Source organism: Meleagris gallopavo, chromosome 13 (assembly GCF_905368555.1).
Source record: "Meleagris gallopavo chromosome 13, MGAL_WU_HG_1.1, whole genome shotgun sequence".
In the NCBI taxonomy this organism is placed as follows: domain Eukaryota; kingdom Metazoa; phylum Chordata; class Aves; order Galliformes; family Phasianidae; genus Meleagris; species Meleagris gallopavo.
This window is the reverse complement of record NC_139416.1, coordinates 18,402,756-18,427,695: the sequence shown is the minus strand read 5'-3', so window position 1 is coordinate 18,427,695 and position 24,940 is coordinate 18,402,756. Positions and strand designations below refer to the sequence as shown.

Below are 24,940 nucleotides of genomic sequence, written 5' to 3'. Positions count from 1 at the left end.
CTGCTAATATAAATCCTTGCTACAGTCACATCTCTTTCTTTGAGGACTTCAGCAATCCATATCCCCTGAGCCAGCAAAGGGGATGCAGCTTACCAGTGCACACCCCTAGAAACCTCTGCCTCTCCAAAGTCATCAGCCAAATCGTGGGCTGTAAGGTTACAAATTGGTTGTGCTGCAAACTATTTCTGTGCTTCTTAAAGCACGAACCCAATAAAACCACCTGTGCTAAAGGAAAATGACCACCAAAAATAGTTGAAATACAGAAGCACACTTCAGTGCATAAGCACATTTTTGAAACCCTCCTGGCAAAGAATCTAAACTTCCCTCTGGACTCTTGACCAAAGAAACAGATTTTTAAAATAATGCATTTTGACTTTGTCACGTTTAATACAAAACAAAATAAATCCAGTTCCTAGCAGAGGTTGTTCAGCAAGCTTTTCTATTCTCCATAAAATCCTAGTGGCTTAAGAGCATACTTGTGTTTTGCATTCCTAGTGGCCCACTTTCAGTGCTTAATAATAGCATTCTCTTAGCTTACTGCATAGAAGAGCATACATACCATAACGGTCCAAATTATTTAATGACCTTTCAGAAAGGATTTTTCTACAACTGTTGAAGCAGGCTCCTAGGCAACCGTTACGCAGCTACTAAATATGCTCAGTACACATGAACTTCTCAATAGAGAAACCAGATTTAGGTTTGCTAGCAAATTAGTAAGGCTACACTTTGAGAAGGCTTCATTAAAGAGCCTGCATCTCACGTCTGTAGCTTTGGGAACATTATTAATACTGCTGTCAGTGGCACAGAATCATAGAGCCATAGGGGCTGGAAGAGACCTCTGAAGCCCCCCCAAAGCAGCCCCTCAAAGCAGTTCCCTACAGCAGCTTGCACAGGGAAGTGTCCAGGTGGGCTCCAAGTACCTCCAGAGAAGGAGGCTCCCTATCTCTCTGGGCAGCAGTGCCAGGGTTCTGCCACCTTCACAGGAAAGAATTTTTTTTTCCTGTTCAGATGGAATGCCCTGGGCTCCAGTCTGTGCTCACTGCCTTTGTCCTTTTGCAGTGCTCACATGTGGCACAGCAGAGGGGAGGAGAACGTCCCTCGCACTGCTGGAACCTCTCTTTTTAATGCACTTTATAATCATACTATATTCCTAGTACAGAGAAAAAGCTCTCCTATCCTCTTGTTCATCAAGAAATACAAAGAAATGTAAACAGCAATTGGTGCATTATTTTTCCTATCTTTTCTCTGACAGATGAGCAAAATTTCCCGTACTACTCTGACTTCATTTTCCACATTGGTCAGCATAACCTGAACAGTCAATGCAACCATCTGTTCTCAGTGTTAAACAGAGCATTTTAATAAATAGCTGTAAAAAGTTTAATTCTTGCACTGAACCAGAACAGATTCCCCCTCTGGCTCAATGAACTCCCACATCTGTACAGAGCCATCCTTAGTAACTTATGACAAGTCATCTCTATCACTGAAAGCTGGCAGAAGGAAGTGACAGTACAAAGAGATTAAAACCTGTTTTAAACTCATACAATCAGTTCAAAGAAAGCCTCACAGAGTTTCTCATCTTTTAAGAGGCAAAAATGAATTTAATAACAGATTAGCCATTTTATAACTACTTTTAAATATTGGTCAGTCATTTAACTAACACCCTACTCCAAATAAAGATCATCCCATTTGATTTAAGCCATAGCAGTTCTGGAATAATCACAGATTAACATAGCTTTCATTTTGTTGTTGGTTTTTTGTTTTTTTTTTCCTTACTCCTTCAATCACACAAAACGCAGAGTCCTCTAATACCAACATCTTTGCTTTGATACTCACTGCACAGAATTGGGGAAGAAGGTGTCTGCAGAGTCAATGTGGAACCATCTTTCCGAGTGATGTTAACACGAAATACCAGCCTGGCACGTGTGCTTTTTTTCTTGGAACCAGCAATCCCTATTCTAGCTTCGACATCAGCATTTCTCAGCTTCAGTATTCCCACGCAATCAACCCTGACAATAAGAAGCAGTTGAGAGTTTAATAAATTCAGCAGCTTTTAAAATCTTTTCACTTGTTACGCGAGCCATATAAAGTCACAATTCTTGAAGTAACTACTGAAATATTATTAATTATTCACATGGAAATTTCTGTATAACCTTTCTCATTATATAGCGGTTTTCAATTCATCCCTACCTAATTTGGATGCCAAATCATGGGAGGAAGGAACATGAAAATAGTATGAATAGAAAAGAAAATCCCATATAAGAAAGTAATCCTGGTAAGCATTCAATTTATCATCGGAGATCTTTATACTTTTATTCCAGGAGCAGATCTGGGTTTACAGGGTTATTAATGAAAAGTATTCTGGATTGATTTAAAGCAGCAGTAAAACAAAAAGTTAGGGCAGTAACTGTGGTTCTGGGATAAATAGATACAAAGTGTGAGGGTGAGAGAGCAATGCCATGCCAGCTTTTAGAAAGACATGACAGATGCAAAATGAGCTAGAGGAAAAGATGAACAAACAACAACAACAAAAAACCCCATAGCCTGATGTGCTAAGGAAAAGAACACTGACTCTACCAGGATATCAGGCCTTACATCCAAAAAGTACACAGGGCATCTGATGCCGAATTTGAGTACAGCAAATCTTTGCTCTGCATGTCACCCAAGGAGGAACAGCTTGGGAGTAGAGAGAAGGAGAGAAGAGACAGCAATTCCCAAGTGGCACTGCCATTGCCTCAACAGACAGCTACAACATCACCACTCACATAGCAGGAAGATTCCTGAGGCATTCAGGTATCTTCTGAGAAAACAGCCTAGACAAAACTTGTCTTCCTTGGTAACTCATTTCTTCCAGTATCTCTATGCTAACAGGGTTTTACACTACCACTTGAGGGCAATCATAAAGTATTTTAAGAGGTAGTTTTCACTTATGGGAAAACGTTATATAAAACAAAAAAGTCAAACTGAGTTCATTCCTCCTGAGCAGCAGCATATACAGCTTGAACGCATCTGAAGATCATTCATCTAGTGTCCAAAATTTTGCCTGTATTTGACCAGACAAGGTCTGCAAAGATAGGAACGCACTCAGCTTTCATGATAAAGAACCACCTGACAGGAACAACAAAAATGGAACAAGAGAAAACTCAGTTTAACCTCCTTGTCTAAATGTTCCAGCCCTTCTGAGAACTGAAGATCCTGCTATTCTCCTTTCCTCTTCTGATAACCACTTTCATAGTTGCTAAATGAAGAGGTATCAGTGGAGCCAGTGAGAACTTCATGGCTCACACAAAACTTCAATGTGCAGGTTATTCTTTAAACAGTCCGTGAAGCTTTAATATAACAAAGTCCACAGAGAAATTCCTACAAAAAGACTAAACATTAAGCATGATAAACAAGCAGAGAATGGAATTTACATGCTTCTCTTATGCTTGTAGCTTTAACTAAGTGCCTGACATATGCCAAGATGTTCATACTTCTAACTGCTAAGCAATCCAATTAAAGAAAGCAAAATCAGTCTCTGAAAACAAAGAAGTTAAACATATATCTATTTTTTTAATAAGAACTACTCACGCAAGTGTCATATTGTTGCTAGGGTCCAGTCCCACCTCAATAACAGTCGTGCCCTCGATATCCACCTCCTTACAGGGAGTGGTGTTTCTCCCAGTAACTCGGCAGGCCTGGTAGAAGCCGTGCGGTTTCACTCGGCCGGAGTCGTTTCCCACGAACACCTGCAGCACCACCGGCTCATTGTGACCTTCCAGCTGAAACACAGCAGCACCGATTGGATATTTCAACTGACCAGCAATGTCTTAATTGAAAGAGGGAACATTTTATGCAGCTGAACTTGAAGTGAACCTACTCCCAGTGTTGCTGGAAACAAACCAAAGGTAAGCATGGTTGTTTTTTTTTAAATCTAGTTCACGAATCAAGTCACAGAACTGCAGGGGTTGAAAGAGACCTCAAGAGATCATTGAGTCCAACCCCCTTGCTTAAGCAGGTTCCCAAAAATAGGTAGTTAATGTCCTTTGTTCTTCTGTTAGAAGACAACATACAAGTGAAATGAATATAAATGTATTTAAACCAGCTTGAATCCTATACACCTTCACATGGAATTAAACCAACTCCAACTTTTACATCTCTAATGATCCCTCACTCCCACCTGATCTTTAATAATTTCCTTGTCTCCTCCCCACCAGCACTGACATGATTCTATGACATCCACCAGTTAACTGAGAAAGAAGAAACTTGCAGTGGGTGACTGTGAGGTATATGAGAACGTGTTGGTCAGTATATGCATGCAGATCAATCAGCTACTCACATTCTCATGATTCAACTGATCAATCAGTGTCTTCGTAATTGTTGCTAGAGGATTTCTGGGTGACAATATTACATTTTGTTCTAGGCCTGGAAACACAGTCAATACTTGCAAAGGGAAATAAAGCTCATCTTCAGTAGTAAGGTGACGGCAAAGGAGAGCAGAGTCCCCCAGAGGATCTCCTAGAGTAGTCCCTGACAGACTTAGAAAACTTAGTTTTGGAGTTCTTAGCTGGCTTGTAAAACTATTAGCAAACATTTGTAAGATCATAGCGTGCCTCCCATGTCCAAATGGAGCCTCGGGTTTAAAGCAGGTAGCTAGGTTATATGCTACAGGTGGGCCAAGCCAAAAGACTTCTGGAGGTGGCCTATCACAGGCTCACATGTATGCAATCAGGCCAACAGGTTACCAGCAAAGGGCTCGAAAGCCCATGGCTCCCATTAAATACTTTAGTAAAAACTTTACTAAAAGGTGATGTTTTCTAACAGAAGCAAGTTTCTCAAGAATACAGCAAACGTAGCTTTCAGACTAAGTTGCTGATACATGTTTTGTTTCACTGTTCAAAGTAATTTTGTGCACAGAGTACGAACTAGTTTGCCTGCTGGTAAAACAGCTTGAGCTTCCAAGGAATTCTGTAACGCGAGACTCTTCCAAACAGAAAATTTTCACGATGGGTACTAAAGAGTAACTGGCAAAGGAATTAAGAGGAAATTCAGACAAACAAAGGCCTATTAAGAAAGTTCACATAAATGAACACTAAATCACCATAGCAACAGGAGTATATGAATGGATTCTTTTCTTATGAAACTTTACTGGACTTCTATATTACTAAAGAGGATGGAGTGAAGTGTTGGAGATGATTGCAATGCCGTTGAACTGATCTTTAAAGACAAGTGCATTTTAATATCCTGTAAACAGCACAAGTTTGTTTTCCAGGCAGGCCTTAAAAACTTTTTTTTTTTGTGGACCTAACAAACTAGCTTGTATAGAGAACTGCATTGCTGCTTGCCTAAACTGGAATAACTAAAGAAAAGTATCAGAGGAAACAGCTTTCCTTTTTCTTGTCATTACGTGTAACAATCAGAAAGGCCAACAGGGTGAAAGGACAATACAGGAATGCAGCAGCAAAGGGACCAGTCTGAATAGAATGGTGTTACAAAGGAGAAACGCTCACCTCCCTGTGAACATCTCAGCTCACAGAAGGGAAAAAAACAAACAAAAAAAAACACAAAGGAGAGATCGGCAGCCAGTCCTTAAATGAGGTCTAAGAGAAGTGCAGCAAGGCTCCACCTCTTCCAGTCACTCAGCTGAATTGCCTCCACCTGTGCTCCCAGGGCTGACCGGGTCCTTTCCCCAGGTGCTCAATCAGTGGTTCAGGACGTGACTCAACAGTTACCACGCTGTATGGCAACAGCTGTGGTTACTTGCTGAGCCTGCCGGCCACACTTCTCCCAAGGACACAAGGAGGCCGTGTACCATATTTCCAATGAGTGTGTGGTCCTGGCTTGTGTTCAGTTTGGTGCCCACACTGACAATCATCCTGTGGTCACTGCAACTTTTTGATGACACCTCAGCTAACAGATCCTTATGTGGATCCTGATACTTATTAAAAAATCACAAAACCTTTCAAATGTTTTTTTGGAATGAAGCTTTGTTTTACATTCTTATCAGTAAGACATAATGATGACCCAGCAGCAGCAGAAATTGAACAGTTACAGAATTTTGCTGTCCTACTTTTGCATTTTTCAACTTTCTGGCTATTTGTATGCAGTTCATCTAATTGTAGCCTAACAACACGCATTAGGGATGAGCTATCATTGCCTTGATGTGAAATTTCCTGCCTCTTTGTAATGTTGTGATGAAGTAGATGTCCTCTTAATCTAGTCTTTGTACTCTCAAGAAGAGACCACGCCTTATCTGAACCGAACCAGCTCCCATCTACTTAAGTATCCCTTGAAAAGGAACTTTCATATCACCTAATACTGAACATCCTACCTTTACAGTTGGAAAACCTTGTTGTGTCCGGTCTTTCACTGAGCCTCGGCTGCCTTCAGTCAGATAACGAGCCCTGTGCTGGGTTTCCGGCTGCACCACTATCTTCAGCTCCTTCCCCTCACTTTTGGTTGGATACTGACCACACAACATTGGGGTCTTCTTCCCTCCAGCTCCTTTCTGGCTCTCCGACGCTCTGAGAAGTCAAAGCAGACCATTAAAAAGATGTTAAAAGCAGCTCCAAAAAATCACAGAAAAGCTATAAAGGTAAGATGTGTACATTAATGGACAGAGGATTCATAGTTGAGAGATTTCTCCTTCTGATAGAGAAGGAAACCTGCAGGATGAAGAGGAATGGTGCTTCCCTGCCTCTTCCATCCAGTGCAAATAGGAACTGCTTTTTCAGAGAGTAAACATAAAGGAAGGGAAAAGCAATTAGCATTAAACTATATTAACAAATAGAAGGCTTATAACCTGCTGTTTTCATAGTACTTGATACAGCCTATTATTACTGGAATAAGCCATTTCACTTCTGTTAAAAATATACATAGGTACACACACACACTAAATGGATTTAAGGTTAAATGATACTTGAAATAGGAAAACAGCCTCATGCCTGTCTCCTCCTGACCTTGCATATCCATGCAAACTCAAATACTATTTTCTGTTAAAACACATTGATAAATTTATGTTTAAAACAAATTAGTTGTAGTAAAAGGCTCCAACGTAATGGCACAAATTTTAAAGCTGCAGTCTATGCAAAAGAGTGTTTCTTTGCAGGTGTGCACGTTAAGATGTACTGTATTTGCTGCAATCAGTTCCATAATTAAAACCTGAATGAAGAAACCCTCCAAAACATAACTTTTTGGGATCCAATTCTTTGTTCACTTTAAAGCAAAGGAAAGGTAACTCTTGATTTTACATAGAGCAGGTTTTTATAATTATCCTCAAGTCCAATAAAGCTATCTAACATTAACAAATGTAAATGCACCAGAGCAAACGGGACAGAGCAGAAAAAGAGCTCAATGAAATTATGCAGAATGCAATTCTGTCATTATTTTTTCTTTAAACTACCAGAAAGGCATTTTTAAGTGCTAATCAATCGAAGAAACCAGCTTTAAGTCAGAAACCAAAATCTTGTTTCAGTGAACAACATACAAGTAACTTAACAAGGACTTTTTTTCTGAGGGAGAAGGGTGAGAGAAACACCTTTTCTTCAATGATACTGAGAGCTTTGCTGCTGTCTTCACCCACTGTTTGAGCTTGCCATGGACCTGACCCGAAGCAGCCTGCAGAGCTCTGTTCCCAGCTGCTGGGTGACTTACGCTAACGAACATCACAGCTTTCCTACAGCTGCTGCACAATGGAACGGCACGAGGCCTCACTGTGTGCCAGCGCCTCGGAGGCACTGAGCACAGCTCCTGCTGCAGAGGGGCCTCCTGTGCCTGCAGGGAGGGATGGGCTCTGCCCCCTGAGCCCCCCGCTGTCCGCGCTGCCACGCTCCAACTTCCACTAAACTTTCCAAGGGTCTGCAGTGCAAGTCACAAAGGGTTACAGTGCCCCTCGGGGAGCTGCTAGGTTTGTGCCGGGCCTGAACCTCACTTTTTCTCTTCCTGAAGGTTAACTGTGGAAGAGGCAAGGTCCCAGACCTACTGCTCCTTCCTCCTCAGCTGCCCCGACCCCACCAGGCCTGCGCCAGCAGCTGCAAGAGCCGGAGGGATGGAGGCCCACATGGCAGCATCCTTCTGCCATGAGTCCTGCGTACAGCTAGAGGCAGACAGGCTGCTGGGAAAATGCTGTGTAAAAACAGGCCTTACTTTAGGAACTTAAAAGGGGCAAACTGTCTTCAATGTAGTGTATGCAAAACTTGTGGTACATGAGTACACTGTAGTTAACAGCGCTATGCTCTTTGCTTTTGTACAAGCTAGGATAAACAGGAATTGAATTCAAGCTTGTTAGACTATCATTTATCTGTACTTCCTGTCAGGACATTGCTCCAACAGACCAGCCATTAACAGGAATACATTTAGTAACTTTCACTCAATGTCTTTTTTCTTATTCAGAACTTTAAATTACACAGCTGAAGTTCATTCCCATAGGGGATGTGAAAAGGAACGCTGAGCAACGCCAGCTGCAAGGGTGCTGCCTTTGCCTCTGCCTGGACTCGCTTCACTGCAGTAAATGCAGCACACAGATTGCTTATGCTGACCTTGCTGCACTTCAGAATTCCAGGTAAATAAATTAATGCAGAAGACTGCATAGAGAATTTTGAAGGGAAAAGTCAGAGAGGCAGCCATTAAAATGAAATTCACTTTTGATGCCAATACAAGGTTTTACCAGTGTGACATTGACTCATTGGCCACTCCAGCACATCATCAGGTTTTCCTGAAAGCACTTTGCTCTTAGAACCAAGTTACCTTCATTGTCAGCATACTAACATTTCACACTTTGCAGTATTTACATGAAGGGATGCCGCCCAAAAATTACTTGGAAAGTCTTCCCTTAAGAAGCTTTAAGAGAGAATTATTTTCAGTAAGATTAGATGATGAACATGGAAGTAATTTTAAAGACTTCACCAGAATTTCTCAGTGCTCTTACTTGTAAAATTGTCAGGATCTATCATTTACACATCCTTTTAATTTAGTCGACTTATAATACTAGTAGCCATGCATATACAAGTAGTAAAAATAATATTTCACACACACACACCTTTATTTATTAGCTCATTTGTTACCAGACAATGTCTCCTCAAAGCTAGCACTTCTTTTCTAAAATACAAATGGCAAAACCCATGATTCTATTAAAATAGATTTCAGGAGTTAACGTTTGTCTGGTCCTGCACTTGCATCATGGTTGTTCCAAGTGAAGACCTGAAAGTGAAAGCGAGACCAAGCATGACTGAAATCTGAGAGTCTTTGTGCTAAATCACTTTTAACTTATCTATTTTCAAAAGGCTTTCAGAAATTCTAAGAGTTTCCATAGGAATAAATTCTTTTTTCTACATCTGAAAGACAAGCAGAAGTCTCTTTTGAGACAAACTCTATTTCCACTTCACAAATCAGCAAGTGTTCTTTCCTGGCTTTTTTCTTCAGGCCCAATGTAAATGACCTTCTTTGGCTGAACCCCATCAGGATGGAAAGTTTTACAGAAAGTTTTAAGAGCCACTTCTGTGACCTACATTTGTAATACTAAAACTGCATATTCTAACCACAGAGTTAACTTTCTCAGTACTGTAGCTATTTCTTATTGCAAAGCTCTTGTTTAAAAGGACTGCTCTGTTACATAAGATTTTTGCTTCACTAAAGATTTATGCTTATCCAACCCCTTGTTCACAGGATACTGATGCAAGTATTGAAATGCTCATTGCTTAGCTCCTAACGTTTTAGGGAATACTATGCTCTTGTGATGCTTTGGATTGAAATCTCATATATTCTTCCCGAGTTTACCACGTCTCCTCTTTCTGCCACGAATCACACAGTTTTTCCTCCTGATAGTTTCTTCCCTTCGTAACTGACTGAATGACCTCCTTTGTGCTCGGTGGCAGCAGCTTCCTTGTTCCAAGTAACCACGCTAATTTGCTTCCTAGGTTCTAGCAGGAACTAATGTTTTACTTCATTATAATTTTCAGTTGCCAAAATAAGAGATGCTGAGCAACATGAGACAAGCTTAAAGCATTTGTCATAGACACCAAAGTGATCTCCGTACAGTTGTTGCTGTCAAAGGTTTGAGGAGAGCAGCGGGTGACAGCACCAGCTCCTGGCTACCGGCTGGCTCCGTATTTCCAAACGATGTACCTAGCGTTGGAAGAAGCAGCAGCACACTCTGGAGAGTTTCTCAGACTCACTTTCTCACAGTGAAATTTTAAGTATGGAACTGCAGTGACCCTGGGAATACAGACTCCAGGCTCTTTCCCTTTGGAATATGAGAAGTTCATAATCTTTCCCATCAGTCAAACTTTAATATTCACCATTACTGTGATGAACATTAGAACATACTGCAAGCACATATATAAGAACAGAAACAAAATAAATAACTCCCCCAAAAAACAACAAAAGAAAATAATCAAATCTATCCACCCGACCATCTTAAGAGTACTAAAAAAAGCCACAAGATAAAATATATATATATATATATAATCAACACACTAAGCTGATGGATATTTTTTCTTTAAGCAACTACTGAAATGCATTTAATGAACAGTGTGAAGTGGGAGAGATGAGAGACCACCACCCAGGCGTGCCCACATACAGACACACACGTGCACACAACCCAGAAGCACAGAGAGAAACAGGATTAGAGATTTATTTCTGAAAAATCAAATACAGAAGTGAATTCACAAGTAAAAACAAAATTTAGTTCACCATAGAATCTTAACATTTTAATGAAAAAAGGCTATGTTAATTCAAATGATGAGAAGTCTTAACAAGCCATTAACTTCTATCGCTCTCTCTATTTGAAAATAGAGAAAGAGACGAACAAGAAGGTAAAGTGCACAGACTGAAATCCTCACATAAAATACTGCAGAAGCAGTAATGTTTAGGGTGCGTCCAGTCCACTTCTGCCTTTGTTTTTACATACAGGAACGTTTTCACGGTCATTTTAATAATGGGATTGTGCAGACTTTTAGGAATCTTGCCTAAACAATAATACAGATGAGTGCATCAGTGCTCCTCCAATTGTTGTGACAAACTTTAGCTTTACCTTTATTTAAAGATTGTTAATCTTTAATGTTTAAACAGCTAAAGTCTAATGAGACTTCATCACGGGCTAGGATGCCAAAGGGAATGGCAGAGAAGGGAAGGAATTTATGTGAGAACCTGAGTAGAAGGTTGATGGGAAGGGAGTTTTATTAGTTTGGTTTTGCATATGGTGAGAGAACTTTTTAAAAAAAAAAAGCAGATACCAACCCATTTCCTGCTTTTGAGTTGCCTTTGCTGTCCGTGCTGAGCTGAGAAAGGACATAGTGAGGCGCTTTGGCACTGTCGGCATCAAATATATCCATGTTGGACTCTTCACAATCTCGGCGTTTGATCCCTGGCCTCTGCTTTGGATTTCGTTTGCGTGATTTACGTGGCACCTCAGTGTTATCATTGTAGGAACTGGTACTCATGTTACTGAAGTTGGAGGGTGAATCCTCCATCCACATACTGCAGCTCTGTTCTGATTCCAATCCACACCCCTCATCCTGGCAGGACATCCGACTGTTGTCCAGCAAGTCCTCAGGTGGTGGCGAGATGTACAGCACTGTGTGTCTCTTCGGCGTTGACTGCTGCTGCTGGACCGTGTTACTGGTTAACTGCTTTTCACTTACCCCTCGGTTACTTACCCCCACGGCTGAGGAGCAGCTCTCCACTTGCATAGCCTTGCTGTCGGTGACTGAGGTAGAGTAAATGGTAGGACTGGAAGAGGTGGTAAAGGAGCTGCAAGCACCGCCCATGGAGGAAGAGGAAGGAGCTGAAGAAGCATCTGCGGTGTACAATTCAGAAGTAAATACAAGACACATGGTTCTGTGTGTGTGCTGGCTATAGCAGTCCCATTGAAGTAAAGTGATTTATGAACAGATTTCTTTCCCCCAACAAATATTTGGAATTTGGTAAGCTTTGGACTGTAAGTGTTCAAAGCAGCAGAGCCTGGCCAATATGGTGCTTTGGAAATGTTCAAATAAGACTTAACGCATTGTGCCGTAGTCAACTTTTTTAAAACTTAAAGTTAATTCAGAAAAAATGGCTGCAAGTAAACAGAGCTTTCATTGCCTCAGCTGGACTAAGTATTTGTGTATAAGCCATTTCATCTAAAATAATGGAAGCCCCAATGCAAAATGCTTATAATCCACATTCAATGCCAATTAAACCATTTATCATTGGATTTTATTTTATTTTTTGAAAAAGACGGGACTTGCTTAGCCACAAAATATTAAAATAAGTTTCTAACCTATGAAGCAGAGAACTACAGGTCATTTTTAATGCAGACACTCCCTGCTTCAGAGGCAAATCCTGGAATAAAAATATGAGAAAATAAATGAGAAAAGAGCTGCTGATTATTCCATCATAAATGAGAAATAAAATATAAAATCAACTGAGTTGGTAGGCAAAATGGAACTGGTATCAGTCACTATGACATAGCTGTTCATTTTGCAGGTTCCAAGCAGGGATGAGAGATCTAGACTGGTGACATACTGACTTAAGACAATGTGAAATTTCTGTAGTTTGACTCTTTCGGTCTCAAATCCCACGTAAGACTTCTCTCAGACTTCATTAGCTGAATTCCCTAAGCATACAGAGACAGCTTGGGAGAGACCTCTAACAAATTCACGTTAAGAAGGGATTTTAAGCAGCATGATTGTGACTCCTCCAGATGCCCCACAGATGAAGTGGTTGTAGAAATTGAAGGGCAGCAAATAGATCAGAACAGAACCCTGAAGGTGTCTGGAGAGCAGTGCAGTCATTTCCACTGAAGAATGTTAATGGCCAAATCAGCTGAAAATGAAGCTGACATGTTTGAGAGGAGGCAGTAGGAAGGACGCAGGTATTTATTTCAGCCAGCTGTAGCTCACTAAGGAATAACTGGATTTTTTATCCAGACTTTAAGTTCCTAGGGAGGAGATGCTGTCTTCTTTATTTCTGCCCTGCTAACTACACCTCACACAATAAACACAAACTTTAGAAATAATCTAGTTCTGCAATCAATTGTTCATAACAGATAAAGGTAATAAGACAATGCGTTTGGTCAGCGAGGTGCTGCTGCAGTAGAGGCAATGCCTGCTACGATAGGGACATTATACTTTACTTTTTCTCGAGACTTTTTTAACAATCCAAATTATTTCTGAAAACTGTCAAGCCTAAAAAGGCTTAGACATAATTGAACTATTTTATCCAGTGTAAGCTATTTAAGAGAAGCATAGAAGTATATTCAACTACAATATATACTTAATTAGCAGCAGAAGTCAGACAATCTTCCCACAATGCAGCCTACTTGTTATTCACATGGGCCATCCATGATTGATGAGAAAGGCTTTTTAAAAAGGTATTGGTTTCTTACAGCTTTTCTGTGCTAAATAAAACTGAAAGTAAATCAAAGATATTTCACATCGGAGTCAAGTGAAATGCAGTGGTTGTTACAGAACACAAAAAAATCAATTCTGCTTTTATTCACATAGGGAGTCCCTTCCTCAAATCTCCCAGAGAACCAGGAGCAGATGAATGATACCAGTTCCATTTTCCAGTTTGTTCTTTGGCAAATATAGCGGCTGAAATTGGAGAATTCAGTCACTATGAACTGCATTCCAATTTAAAGGCAAATTTATCCTTTCTATATCATGCATTAATGCAATGCTTTTTTTCAAAAACACTTATAGGATTGGCAAGAACTATTAAATCCAGATATTAATTTCAGTGATAATATTTAGAAGCTGATTTGCAGCCACTTTGAGTTGAGATTGTTGCTATTTGTGATGCTTCCTTTGTTTTGTTAAAATAGAATTAGTTTCTATTCATCCTTTATGCACTCAAGGAAACAGAAATACGTGGTGTGTTTGCAAACAGAATACGTGGAGCGCAGCGATGCTGGGCCGGGTTGCTGAACAGCAGCATCTCCCCTATTTAAGAAATGGCTTCTGCTCTTTCTAAACAGACGAAGCTGAGCATCACGTACGCTACGATGCAGTGTATGCAGAGCTCATGCTTTCCTGCCCCTGACAAAGACTTTGACAAATGCTTTCAGAAATTTTCAGGTGGTGCTGTGCGGAGCCAGGAATTGGACTCAGTGTTCCCTGTGGGTCCCTTCCAACTCAGGATATTCTATGGTTCCACGAATTACACCATTACGAGCACCGAACCAGGCAGCAGGGCTCTCGGGTCAAAAGACTTCTGCTCCTCTATGGGGAGCTTGATTCCAAGGATCATCTTTTTGCAGTAAGTACTGGAGAAGTTCTGGAAGGGCCTTTTTAGAAGCCCTATAAGAACATCTCAGTCACACTTCACTCACAGCTCTGCGTTGTGCCGAGCGCCTCAATGTACATCCTGTCCAGAAAGGCAAGTTGGACTTTTCCTTCAGTTTCTTAAAGAATTTTTTTTAAATCACTAAACAAAATACTTTTCAATATGAAGCTAAAATAGCTGCTAACACTTTCATTATTTTAGGATGCAGCAGTTAGAAACATTCAAGTTACTACAGTTATTTCTGCCAAGTTCCCAATGCAGTTTCTTCTCCATCTTTTTTTCCTAAAGTTAAAAAACATGTATGTGTATGAATGCATGTGTTTTGCCTTGAGGAAGGAAAGAAAGAAACAAAATGTCCTTTACACATTGGTTATACTCTTCTCCACGTGTCAGACACATCCCAGTGCCCCAGTAAAATTAAATTATGTAAACATAAGCATCGAGATGAAAAATAATGGCAAGAAAACCTCTCTCTTCAGCCATCCATATTCTCAAATGAATGCCACTACCATCCAGAAACATGCACGTGTAAAAGCATGTACAGGCCAGCGCTGTCCCTACTGTAACAGCTGAAATATGTAAGAAAGAATGACAAATACCAAAGCCAATTAAACAAGCCAGCTATGTTAGAATAGCCAAAATTTGAAATACGTTTAGGGGGATGAATTAGTAATTCTTCTATGAACATTTTAAGTTATACAAACTGTATTCAATTGTCAGTATTTGCTTTTTCTCACAGGCAGGCCTTTAGCCAACTCATTTTCCTTTGAGCCAGTAAACAAATAAATGAGATCAACCAAATAAGAATCCACAAAAGTTACTTCAACAAAATATTGCATCTTTCACGTGGCTCCCTGTTACATCAGTTTATTCTGAAGCCTGTGACTACACATGCGTATCTGGCACCCAAAGGGGGTCTCTTGGTTGAATATGCTACATTCAAAAAACAATTTTTCCTACAGTTTTTGGTCATTCAGGCTCGCCTGGCACTGCTTGGTAAGGTGTGAGCATTTTGCACTTCCACTTTTTAAGGAAGGAAGTTTTCCCCAGTATGCAGAGAACAAACACAATGCAGCCATCAGGCACTCGATCTGACAGCTCTACCTGGTCAGCGGTCGCTCAGGTGACAGTGGAAACAAACACACCTTGCCCAGTTCAAGCATTTCTTTTATTTGAGCTTTACTTTCCTTGGACACATTAGGAAATAGTTACAGGTGGCTCTTTCACTTGCAGTTTAACAGTGCTTGCAATGACAAACATGTAGTTTCAACGAGCATGCACATTTGGAAATTTAAGACTGAGTATAATATTTTAACATAATTTCAAAATAAGAATTGCTTTCAGAGCAACAACACGGAATAGAAGCCAAGTGCACATTATGGCAAGTATGAGGCCACAGTACTGTAAATGGAACACGCACCAGCTTCACAAGGCTTTGTCTTGAATTAATAAAGTGTGAGAGAGAACTACTGCCACGTTAGAGCAACCTCGATCACTGCTGGAACTAAACCTCCTGAAACTACTGCCATCTCTATGCCACGTAAGACAGCTGAAATAAGTAATCCAGAATTTGTCTTACAGGGTTTTTTTTTTTCTCTCAGATAGGTAAAGTGAGATCAAACAGTTCAACGTAAGGAACTTCTGGTTCTGTTTTGGACAGCATAACTTGTGCACCAATCAATAATTCTGAAACATGTAGATGAAAGACGGAAAGGAATCAAGAATAAACTGATCAGTGCCAGAGCTCAGAATGCAAGTAGAGATAACCAATAACTCTGCACTACTCCTAGAAAGACTAAATTTCAAAGCAATTTGAGTTGTTCCATTTTGCATTTGCTCTCCAGAAAGCCTGAAGTAGGGGCCTACTGGTCCCAAACATTTACCTTACTTTCAGGAAGCGAACAAAATCATATTCACAACCAAGAGACTGAATCATTCAAGTTCTGTCTGAAAACAAAAAGCAGGCAGTGAAAGAAGGGATGCAACACGCACGTGGCACAAATGCATGCTGCTAAAAATCACAGGCTTGTTAAATATCAGAGAGTAAGGGAACATGTAGCAAAGAGCATCCCCATGAGCAGATCAGCGCAGTCTTTTTCTTTTCCATAACAAGCTATTGTAAAAGAAAATGTATTACCTCCTGAATTGCCAGCTAAGGCAATGGCATATATTTCTATATCTTATTATCTTGTGAAGTCAAACAAGGCATTCAGCCTTTTAAAAAATGTCTGAAAGGGAGAAAAAATAAAAAAATCACTTCTTGGCATTGAGGAGTCTTGTCTTTGGATAGAATTCACATGGAGCCAGAAGCCAACCCTGAAATCCTTGTTCAGCCCAATCTATGGATAGCATTCAGTACAAGGGTTACCAAACCTTCCAGAGCGAAGTGTCTTAGTGACACCTTTTCCTTCCATCATGGCTAGAGTGCAAAGCAAATCATTTCTCAGCCTGGAAAGTTCCAGAGGAGATATCTTTGATTTACAAGTTTTTCTGCCACCTGTATGTGAACAGCCAGGACTAGCAAAGAGCCACTAAAGGACTCACCTTTTTCTAGCCTGCATCCCATGTGATCCACTATTGTATTCGAGGAAACAATTAAGCACAGAAATGAAAACTCATCAATGTAGAATGAGGTTAGGGTCACGTATAAGTTTAATGTGCAAAGTATACTCTTTTCTTAAATTTGTTAATTTATCTAACATGTCATGTTTTTGTAAGACTTGTTTATTCGTAGAACTACTGAACACTGGAGAACAATGTCAGTCCAAAAACAAGGACACTATGTGCAAAATTTCCAGCATCAACCCTTGTATTGCCAAAGGCCTTCAGGTAAAAAACGGAACTTGCAAAGTGGCTGCAAACCTGCTTTCGATACCTCACATGCCAAACTTGGGTTTCTACTTTTCTTGTTTTCTTGTTCTTGTATTACTGATGTAAAGTCAACAACTTTTCCAAAAAGAGTTTAGTTTCAAATCAGTATTAACCCACTATTTAGAAACAAAAAAAACAACAAAAAAAAACCAACAAAAAAAAAAAAGGAAAAAAAAAAGGAAAAAAAGGAAAAAGAAGAAAAGGAAAGAAAGAAAAGAGACTTATGAAGAAGTCTGAAAACAAGACCGACCTATACCCTGGGTGAGATTGGATGGGTTAAGTGTCTCTGGCACTATTTGTCTTCACTATTGACAGACACTGTCACACAACCCACCACTCGATGCCTGTCTCTGAATGGCGAAGCTAGAATGCAAGTTAAGTGTATTAATAGAGAAAAAAAACTAGCATCCCAGCAAATATAATAAAGCAATCCAATTCACCAGTTATTAAAAAACACTCAGATTCAAGATAAGTAGGTTAATTTAATTTACGTTAAGCCCAACAGTGTAAATTCCCCTTACATTCACATGCTGAACCAAGCAGTGCATTATACTTTGGGTAAATACATCAATCAATCAGCTTTTATTACCAGTGACATCCACCATTACATTAACTCTCCAGTTCGGACATCCCAGCAGCACTGTTGTTAGTGGCTCAGGCCCAGCTCAGCTCCTGCCAGGCAAGGCAGAACTCCAGGCCCTCAGCTGCTCTCCAAGCTCCCCTCAACTCCCTGTGGCCCTACGACAGGGCCTGCACAGCACAGCACATCACGGGTCCCACAAAGGGCCTCTCAAGTTAAGAATCTGCCTCTTTAGTTCTTTAGGAAAAAAAACAACCGTGGACCTAACAAATTAGGAGCTCCTCTTGGCCTTCAAGAAGTCTTCAATGCTCTTACAGCAAGTGCCTGAATTAGAGCTCGCTGAGGATGTTCTCTTTGTACCCTTCTCTGACTTGGTTTTCCATTATTGATTAAGGAACAAGCAATCCTTAAACCTTTTTTGACGTAAGAACAAGAGCCGTTTAATGCAAGAATTTGTCATCAAAAATCTCTCAGAATGGTAAAAGCAGTTTGTGTCTGACTGGGCAGCACTGGAAAAAGTGGGATTTGTTGGCTATCTAAGATTTGGGAAAACTGAAAATAAAGCAAGTTTAGAAAAAAAGATGCAGAATAAGTCTCCGTGATCCTTTAGTGCAGTTATCAGAGAGCTCTGCTCCAGGCAGCGTGGCAGACGTGTGCTCAGTGCACAAACCAGCCCACAGAACTACACTGCTGTCACTGAAGCTAGAGAGCACACCCAGCTGGTTTCCATAAGACCTAAGAATCTTTTCCTTTGGCGTCTCCTGGGGACAGACACTCACAGCAGCCTGCCCAGAGGGGCCCACAGCTCGCAGGGCACAGCTCGAAGCCTCGGCGCTGCCAAACAGAGCGTCCTGTGCTGCTCTGCTACCCACAGCAAAGATGTGTTTATAGAGGACCTGCCTTGGTCTCATCCTGCAAGAAAGAAGTGCTTGCCACAACTGAAAGAAGCCCAGCGTGGACAGACATCCCTGAAGACATCCTCCTGGGGGCTACAGGAAGGCACCTCAGCTGGGAGGGGTGGGAAGGGGAAGGGAAAAGCCTACAAAGAAATGGAAGTTTTTACAGACATTGGAGATCAACTACAAAGAAGCAGCTTTCTTTTTCTGATAATTTGTTTACAACGTGTGGTCATAAGCCCAGTAGTGGCACCGATCTCTCCTTTGAAATTTCTGGTAATTATTTCTCAATCAACAGGAAAAACTGACTACTGACACCAGGAAGGATGACAAAGTGAGAAAATATTTTCAATAAAAATAAAAATTCAGAAGCTCGACTAACTATTCAAAAATAAAACAAATCTTCATTTTGGAAATGATGCAAAAAGCCTTATCTTTGCAGGGGAAAATGACCCATATCCTTAGCACTCAGTGTCTGCCCACAGGTAATCCAAATATTTATCTGTTTTGCTACAGCAGCATCTGAGAAGCAAAGCTTTATTTTCATAATTAAAATGACCAGAAATGCTTAAAGCAAGATAACAGCTCTTTGATCCAAAAAGCTGAATTACTCCTGTTGGGGACAAGTAGTTTATCCCTTTATTTAAAGAAGAGTGTAAAATTGACACAGAAAGGTAGAATTTTGTCATTCAGAAAATAAATCTCTAGGATATAAGCATAAGAAACATGAGAGGCAGAAATATTCAATATGTAACAGGTTAACTGTATCTAAACATGAAGATACAAGAGTTCAGTACACACATCTCAATGGCAAAAAAAAAATAATCTGTTCCTCTTCTTACGCCACCACCACTCTTTGTGGGGAATTCAGTTTCAGATAAGAACTCAAAACTGCCACAGTGGACACGATGAGGAACAATACGAAAATACGGAAGGATATATTTGCCTCCGTGGTAAATGGAGAGCAGCATAAGAGATCATCAAGTAGCTGAAGAAGCTCCTTCCAAACTCCATTACAGCAAGAAGGAGCAGATGATAAGAAGATGGAACAGTTTTCTCAATGAGGGCTGTGAAAGTTTGAACATTCCTGTCCGTGGAAATAAAGAATGAATATGCAATGCTTGTTTAAAGTACATGGCTGAAAATACTTGTGAACCAACCCCAAAAGACAAGAACAAGGAACTGATCTACTAACGAGAAAGACTCCTTTGAGGAAGGACTTGAATTAGCAGTTGATATTTTAAGCATTGAAGTACTTCCTCAGTACATCTTGACCAACAGGAAAAAACTGGTCAAGCTTTACAAGAAAGTGAAAAGAATCAAGCATCCCTCCTTACAACTGGAGCCTAATACTGTGCAGAAGGCACTGGTAAAGCTTCAGCCATGCTTCTTTCATGCAAGACATCTCCAGGCACAGCTTACAGTAACATCTCTCAGCATGACACCCTCATGTACTTCAAGAGTCTGCACAATGATTCACATTTAATGTATTTATGGTACCGCACACCAGGCAAAATCCTATGCTCTGAACAAAGACACTTGTGATGCAAATAACAAGCACAGATAATGCTTTCTAGGGGTAAAAATCAGATCCCTCCCCTCCTTTCTGCTTTCTAGAAGTCTAACAGACTTAGAAGCTTGAGATAGCAGCTAAGGTTGTGAACATAGCAGCTCAAAATCCTAGAGTTCTATTAAATTATACTTGCCTGATCGTTACTGAGAGAGTGGGTAATAGCGCTTTTGTCTAGATTAACGAATATCAGATACACATTTATTAACAAGTTAATGAATCCAATCAGCAACATTCCATTTTAGTACTTGTAAAGCTGTTCTGTAAATTGCAAGACAAATTTCAAAATGGAAGAACTAGAAGTCTGTCCCTGAAAGGTCATCACAGCTAACACCATCCTGCTCCTCCAAAAAAACCAAGTTGTTCACTGCAGCAGTAGATCTACCTCAATCACAATATTTTCATGGAACAAAATCCCCCAGAATAGTGCCTGACAGAAAAGCCTCAAGCAAGCTGAGTTTCAGGCACATGCTATCTTGCTGTGTTTTGAGAAGCAGAGAACAAACTATATTACCTACTACAGGAGCAGTAAAAAACTTTCATCCCATAGGACCATTCCTGACGGCACAATCCTCTCCTTACCAAAAGTACATCTGTGATAGACTTCTACACAGTGTGCTAGCAGAACTTCTTAAAAGAAGGCCTGGTTTGAAAAGAGATAAATGAGAATAACCTACAGTGCTATGGAGACTAATTATCATTTCTCTGTCACTTCCAAAAAACGGCAAAGATTTAGAAGAAGCAAGAGCTGACAAAAACAACAACAAAAAGAGACAATAAATAGGGAAAGATTTCAGAACAAACAGGTCTATGCTACAAGCCAGAGACATGTCTCCTCCTCATCCTATCATCTGTACAGTGGCAACTACCTGAAAATGCTGTTAAGGACATGAAATAATAAACGAATAGCCAATTGCGGCGTTTAGCAGTACATTTTAGACTTATGTTTTCCCGTACAAACGGACAGACATATATAAAGCTCAGGCTGATTTCCTTCTTCTTTCCTGTTAAGAAATTAAAGCCCAGCTAGACTTCTCGTTATAACAAGAGGCAGGGCTTGGTAATGCAGTAGTAATTCAAAGACACTATAGCAGTCGTAAGGCAATTAGTGAAAACAGCAAGACCCAATACACCCATGTATGTAGAAACACGGCACACCTGTGGCAAGAGTGCAGCTGAAACACTTGTGCTCTATTCTGCTGAGAAAGACGAGGTTTGGCTGCAGAAGAAACACACAGATAGCCCCGCCTAAAAGCAAAAGCACTCCTGGGATTCTGAAAGGCGACTGAAGGCTGGGCAGTACACCTGCTCCAGGGCAGCTGCAGGCCCCAGCGCTGCCTCAGAAGTGCTGAGTGAAAGCAGCTTGGAGGAGGAACCAAACCCAGGCAGCACCAGCAGGAATCTGGGGGAACGGGGACAGACTCTGATGTCACTGAGGAAAGTGTAAGCTCCCCTCTCTTGCTCCTTCCTTCACCTACAACTTTGGTACACGTGCTTTCTCTGTTCCTAAAATTTGTCCCCAGCTTTAAAGAGGAATGAGACTTGGCATCAGACTTATAGGAATTCCCAAGCACCACTCCATCCATGAGGTATATGGAGCACTTTCCCCTTCCTCCTGACAGGAGGAGAAGGAGCTAGGACTGTCCTTTCAGCTCGGTGCTGTGCTTATATTTTGGATCATCGTCCACAGACCCGCCTTCCAAGTAAACAGCTATCTAAGATGCACTTATCAACCTCCATGGTGGAGGACAGAAAACCCATTAACACCTTAAAAATATCTGGTAACATTCAGTGGCCAGAATTCTGAGGCTGAGTGTGCATGGAGGCCTTTAAAGGCAGCAGCCGGCTGCTTTGGGCTGGGCCTTATCTCTGCTCACATGTGCACGCAGCACAACCGGCTGTGGAATTATCCTGGTCATCACAATCATATGTTTATAAAAGAGCAAGATTCAATTGTTCTTGTCCTCACTGTGGTGGAAAGTGACATAACCAATGAAAACAAAACCAGCCTTTGCTCTGTTTTCTTAATTTTTTTTCCCAACAACTAGGAGAACTGTAGTTTCTTGTACTTGGTACTTCCGATCCAAAGCTTAATGGCACTCGGATACTTAACTGTCTCGTCACAACACTAATGGAAGGCCTCCAGAGCCAGAGCTCAGTAAACAATTTAAACTATCACAAAGTGACAGCCACCTTTTCTCACTGCTCCTTCCTCCTCATCTTTCTCCTCCCCTCGTGCCACCAAAGGCACTGTGCAGCCCCGGCTCTTGGCTCAAGCAGGTCCTTCAGCAGAGCGTTGGGCAGCACTCGGATGAAAACCTCTTCTTTTGGCAGTGGGATCAGCTTAAAGTCTTTGTGAAACTTGTATACCTCTGACATTGAGAAGTGTTCTTAATTGAATGAGTAAATGTCCTCCTTTCAGTGTTTGCAAATAAATTTCCACAGTATTCTTTGCAGTTTTTCATTGAATAAAATCTTGCTGCAGTTTAACCCCAAGATAGCTAACACATTCTTAGTTTTTTTAGAGGAGCTGGACTGGCTGTTAGCAGACACTAAATACCTGAAGGAAACAGACATTTAGTTCCATTCACCTCAAGTGTTTAAGATTTCTCTGTTAGATACAGAATTAATTAGCAGTTTGTGTCTGTGGATTTAGAGTGTAACAGGGCTTGTGGGTTTTTTGTTAAGATCTGTGTTGCTACAGGATTTGGTTGCTGCTGTATCTTTGAACAAAACTGATCATTAAGTACCTTGATTTTAGAAATATATGCCCAAATTATTTTTGAATAACTGCTACAAAAATATCAAATTCTTTTAAGATAATTAATAAAAACATATTTTTCTTCAATGCGATTACTGAAGTTCCACTGTGCACAGTTAAATCCACAGGTTCTCTCTGAAGAAGTCTGGCAAAACATGACAGGTGAGCAGTGCTGTAAAGTTTTTCCAACAAGTCTACAATCACTTTAATTTCTCATCAAGATTCCTGCGCCATGCAAATGTGGGAAACATTATCATATAAATACTTAATGCATCTGAACTTGTAGAGAAAAAAAAGACTAATGCAGCTATCAGAATCCTCACCTTACACACATACATTTTTCCTCAGGTAACTTAAGGCCAAATAGGAAATTAGAACATGACTTTGTAATGAATGTGGGGATCAAATTATGAAAAACAAACAAACAACCCTCGTCCAATGATGAAACTTATCATTTTTCCCCTTTTTCCTCATTGCACAGATGTTCAGTAATCTACAGAGGTTACTGACAAGAATTCCAGATGCAAACCAGCACTAAGACTAACCTCACAAATGAGAACATTGCCCTTAAATGCTGACCTTATTTTTAATGAAGACCAATGACAGTCTTTAGTCTGAAGTCTAAAACATGGGAGTAGCTAGAGAAGAAAAAGATAAAAAGGTCGTGCCTCATTTTTACGTGCTGGCACTTAAAAAAAGAATTAACTTATCAGTTTTATAAATGTGCTGTCCTGACTAATACTTCACATTCTCACATATTTGAGAATTTTATAATACATTACACTAGAGAGCTATGTCGGAATGGAGTTTAAATACTAAGCTTCCTCATCAGGCCTCTGAAAAGAAAACAAACCTTTCTTCCTCCCTATAGCCTGAGAACTCCCACGGCCCCAAACAATATCCATTCCATTTTTTTTTTTTATCCTCACCAGAATTCATAGTTCTACAGCTGGTCAGCATTCTGACTCAGTTTCAAACAGATATGTACATGTCTAACGACAGAGTGCACTCCAGGAGCTAGAGGGCTGTTCTGAGTAATAACAGAATAGGAAAATTGATAACATTTCCTATAGATAAACTGTATGTGAAATACAGCAACATTGACATAGCATGCTTGATCATTTAAATCACCTAGTTTGTTAGATTATATTTCCTAAATTTTCACAAAACTTCTCCACAAGCCTTTTACAACCAAAACTTTGCCAGCACTGTTCATGTTGGCCAGAATGTTACAAACCTTAACAAAGCAACAGAATAAATGAGAATGCTTACCAGCAGCAACTACAGCTGGAGGAGGCGAACCTGCCTCACCACCACTTGTTTGGCTCATGGATGCTACAGATGTTTCTCTGGAAGGTGGTAACTGCAGCTCCTTTGGGAGAAGATCATAGACAGATTCTGTTGGACAGAGAAAAGGAAAAAAGTTTTAATAAAAATTGTATTCGTGATCAGTAAGAGAGAAGAAAATGTATTTGTGTAAGAGATATGAACAATGACTCAACATTTTCAGAACCTCCCTAAGAAGTTACATTAAGTACATGGAGATCTTCACATCGCAGAATGAAGTTACTTCGGAAAACAAACCAAGCACGGGAACACGAAGACGCACATTCTCAAGTCCAAAACAAAAAGATAAAAATTTGTTCCAACAAAGAAATAATTCATGAGCTTCCACTGCAGCTGTACTGGTTTAGAACGAAAGAGGTGACAGCATATACCAAGAAATTAATGAGCATTAAAGGCAAACATGCACTCAGTGCAAACTGTGCAAATGACTTTCAAAGAAAGAGACTAGTTTAACATCATCATCTCCAGAATATCCTACAAGGTCTTCCCATGTAATACGTGTCAGTTCCTGTTATCCAAGATCCCTTACTTCCATTTATTTGCAGCACTTTTCTTGCCTCAGACTTCTCAGTAAACTGCTGCAGATACTGCAAAGAAAGTAAGCTCCACCAAGAACGCTGGTGGTGACACTGCATCGCACCCAGCGCTCTCTGATGTGTGCAGGAGCACCACCT

General features: G+C 40.4%; 1 protein-coding gene across 8 annotated transcripts in view; it reads right to left on the bottom strand.

Moving 5' to 3' along the window:
- NFAT5 (nuclear factor of activated T cells 5) overlaps window positions 1-24,940 on the bottom strand; it is a 58,546-nt gene that overhangs the window by 18,322 nt on the left and 15,284 nt on the right. For 5 of the 8 annotated variants that reach the window (XM_085235300.1, XM_085235301.1, XM_085235299.1 and 2 more), the window contains exons 2-6: window positions 24,192-24,317; window positions 11,212-11,770; window positions 6,308-6,500; window positions 3,568-3,758; window positions 1,834-2,006 (exon numbers count right to left, since the gene is read on the bottom strand). In XM_085235300.1, coding sequence (XP_085091426.1) covers window positions 1,834-2,006; window positions 3,568-3,758; window positions 6,308-6,500; window positions 11,212-11,770; window positions 24,192-24,317 — 1,242 coding nt within the window. Of the gene's footprint in view, window positions 1-1,833; window positions 2,007-3,567; window positions 3,759-6,307; window positions 6,501-9,013; window positions 9,175-11,211; window positions 11,771-12,235; window positions 12,298-17,362; window positions 17,386-24,191; window positions 24,318-24,940 lie in introns of those variants that run through there. The other 3 variants (XM_010718151.4, XM_085235302.1, XM_010718153.4) reach the window with 3 other exon arrangements.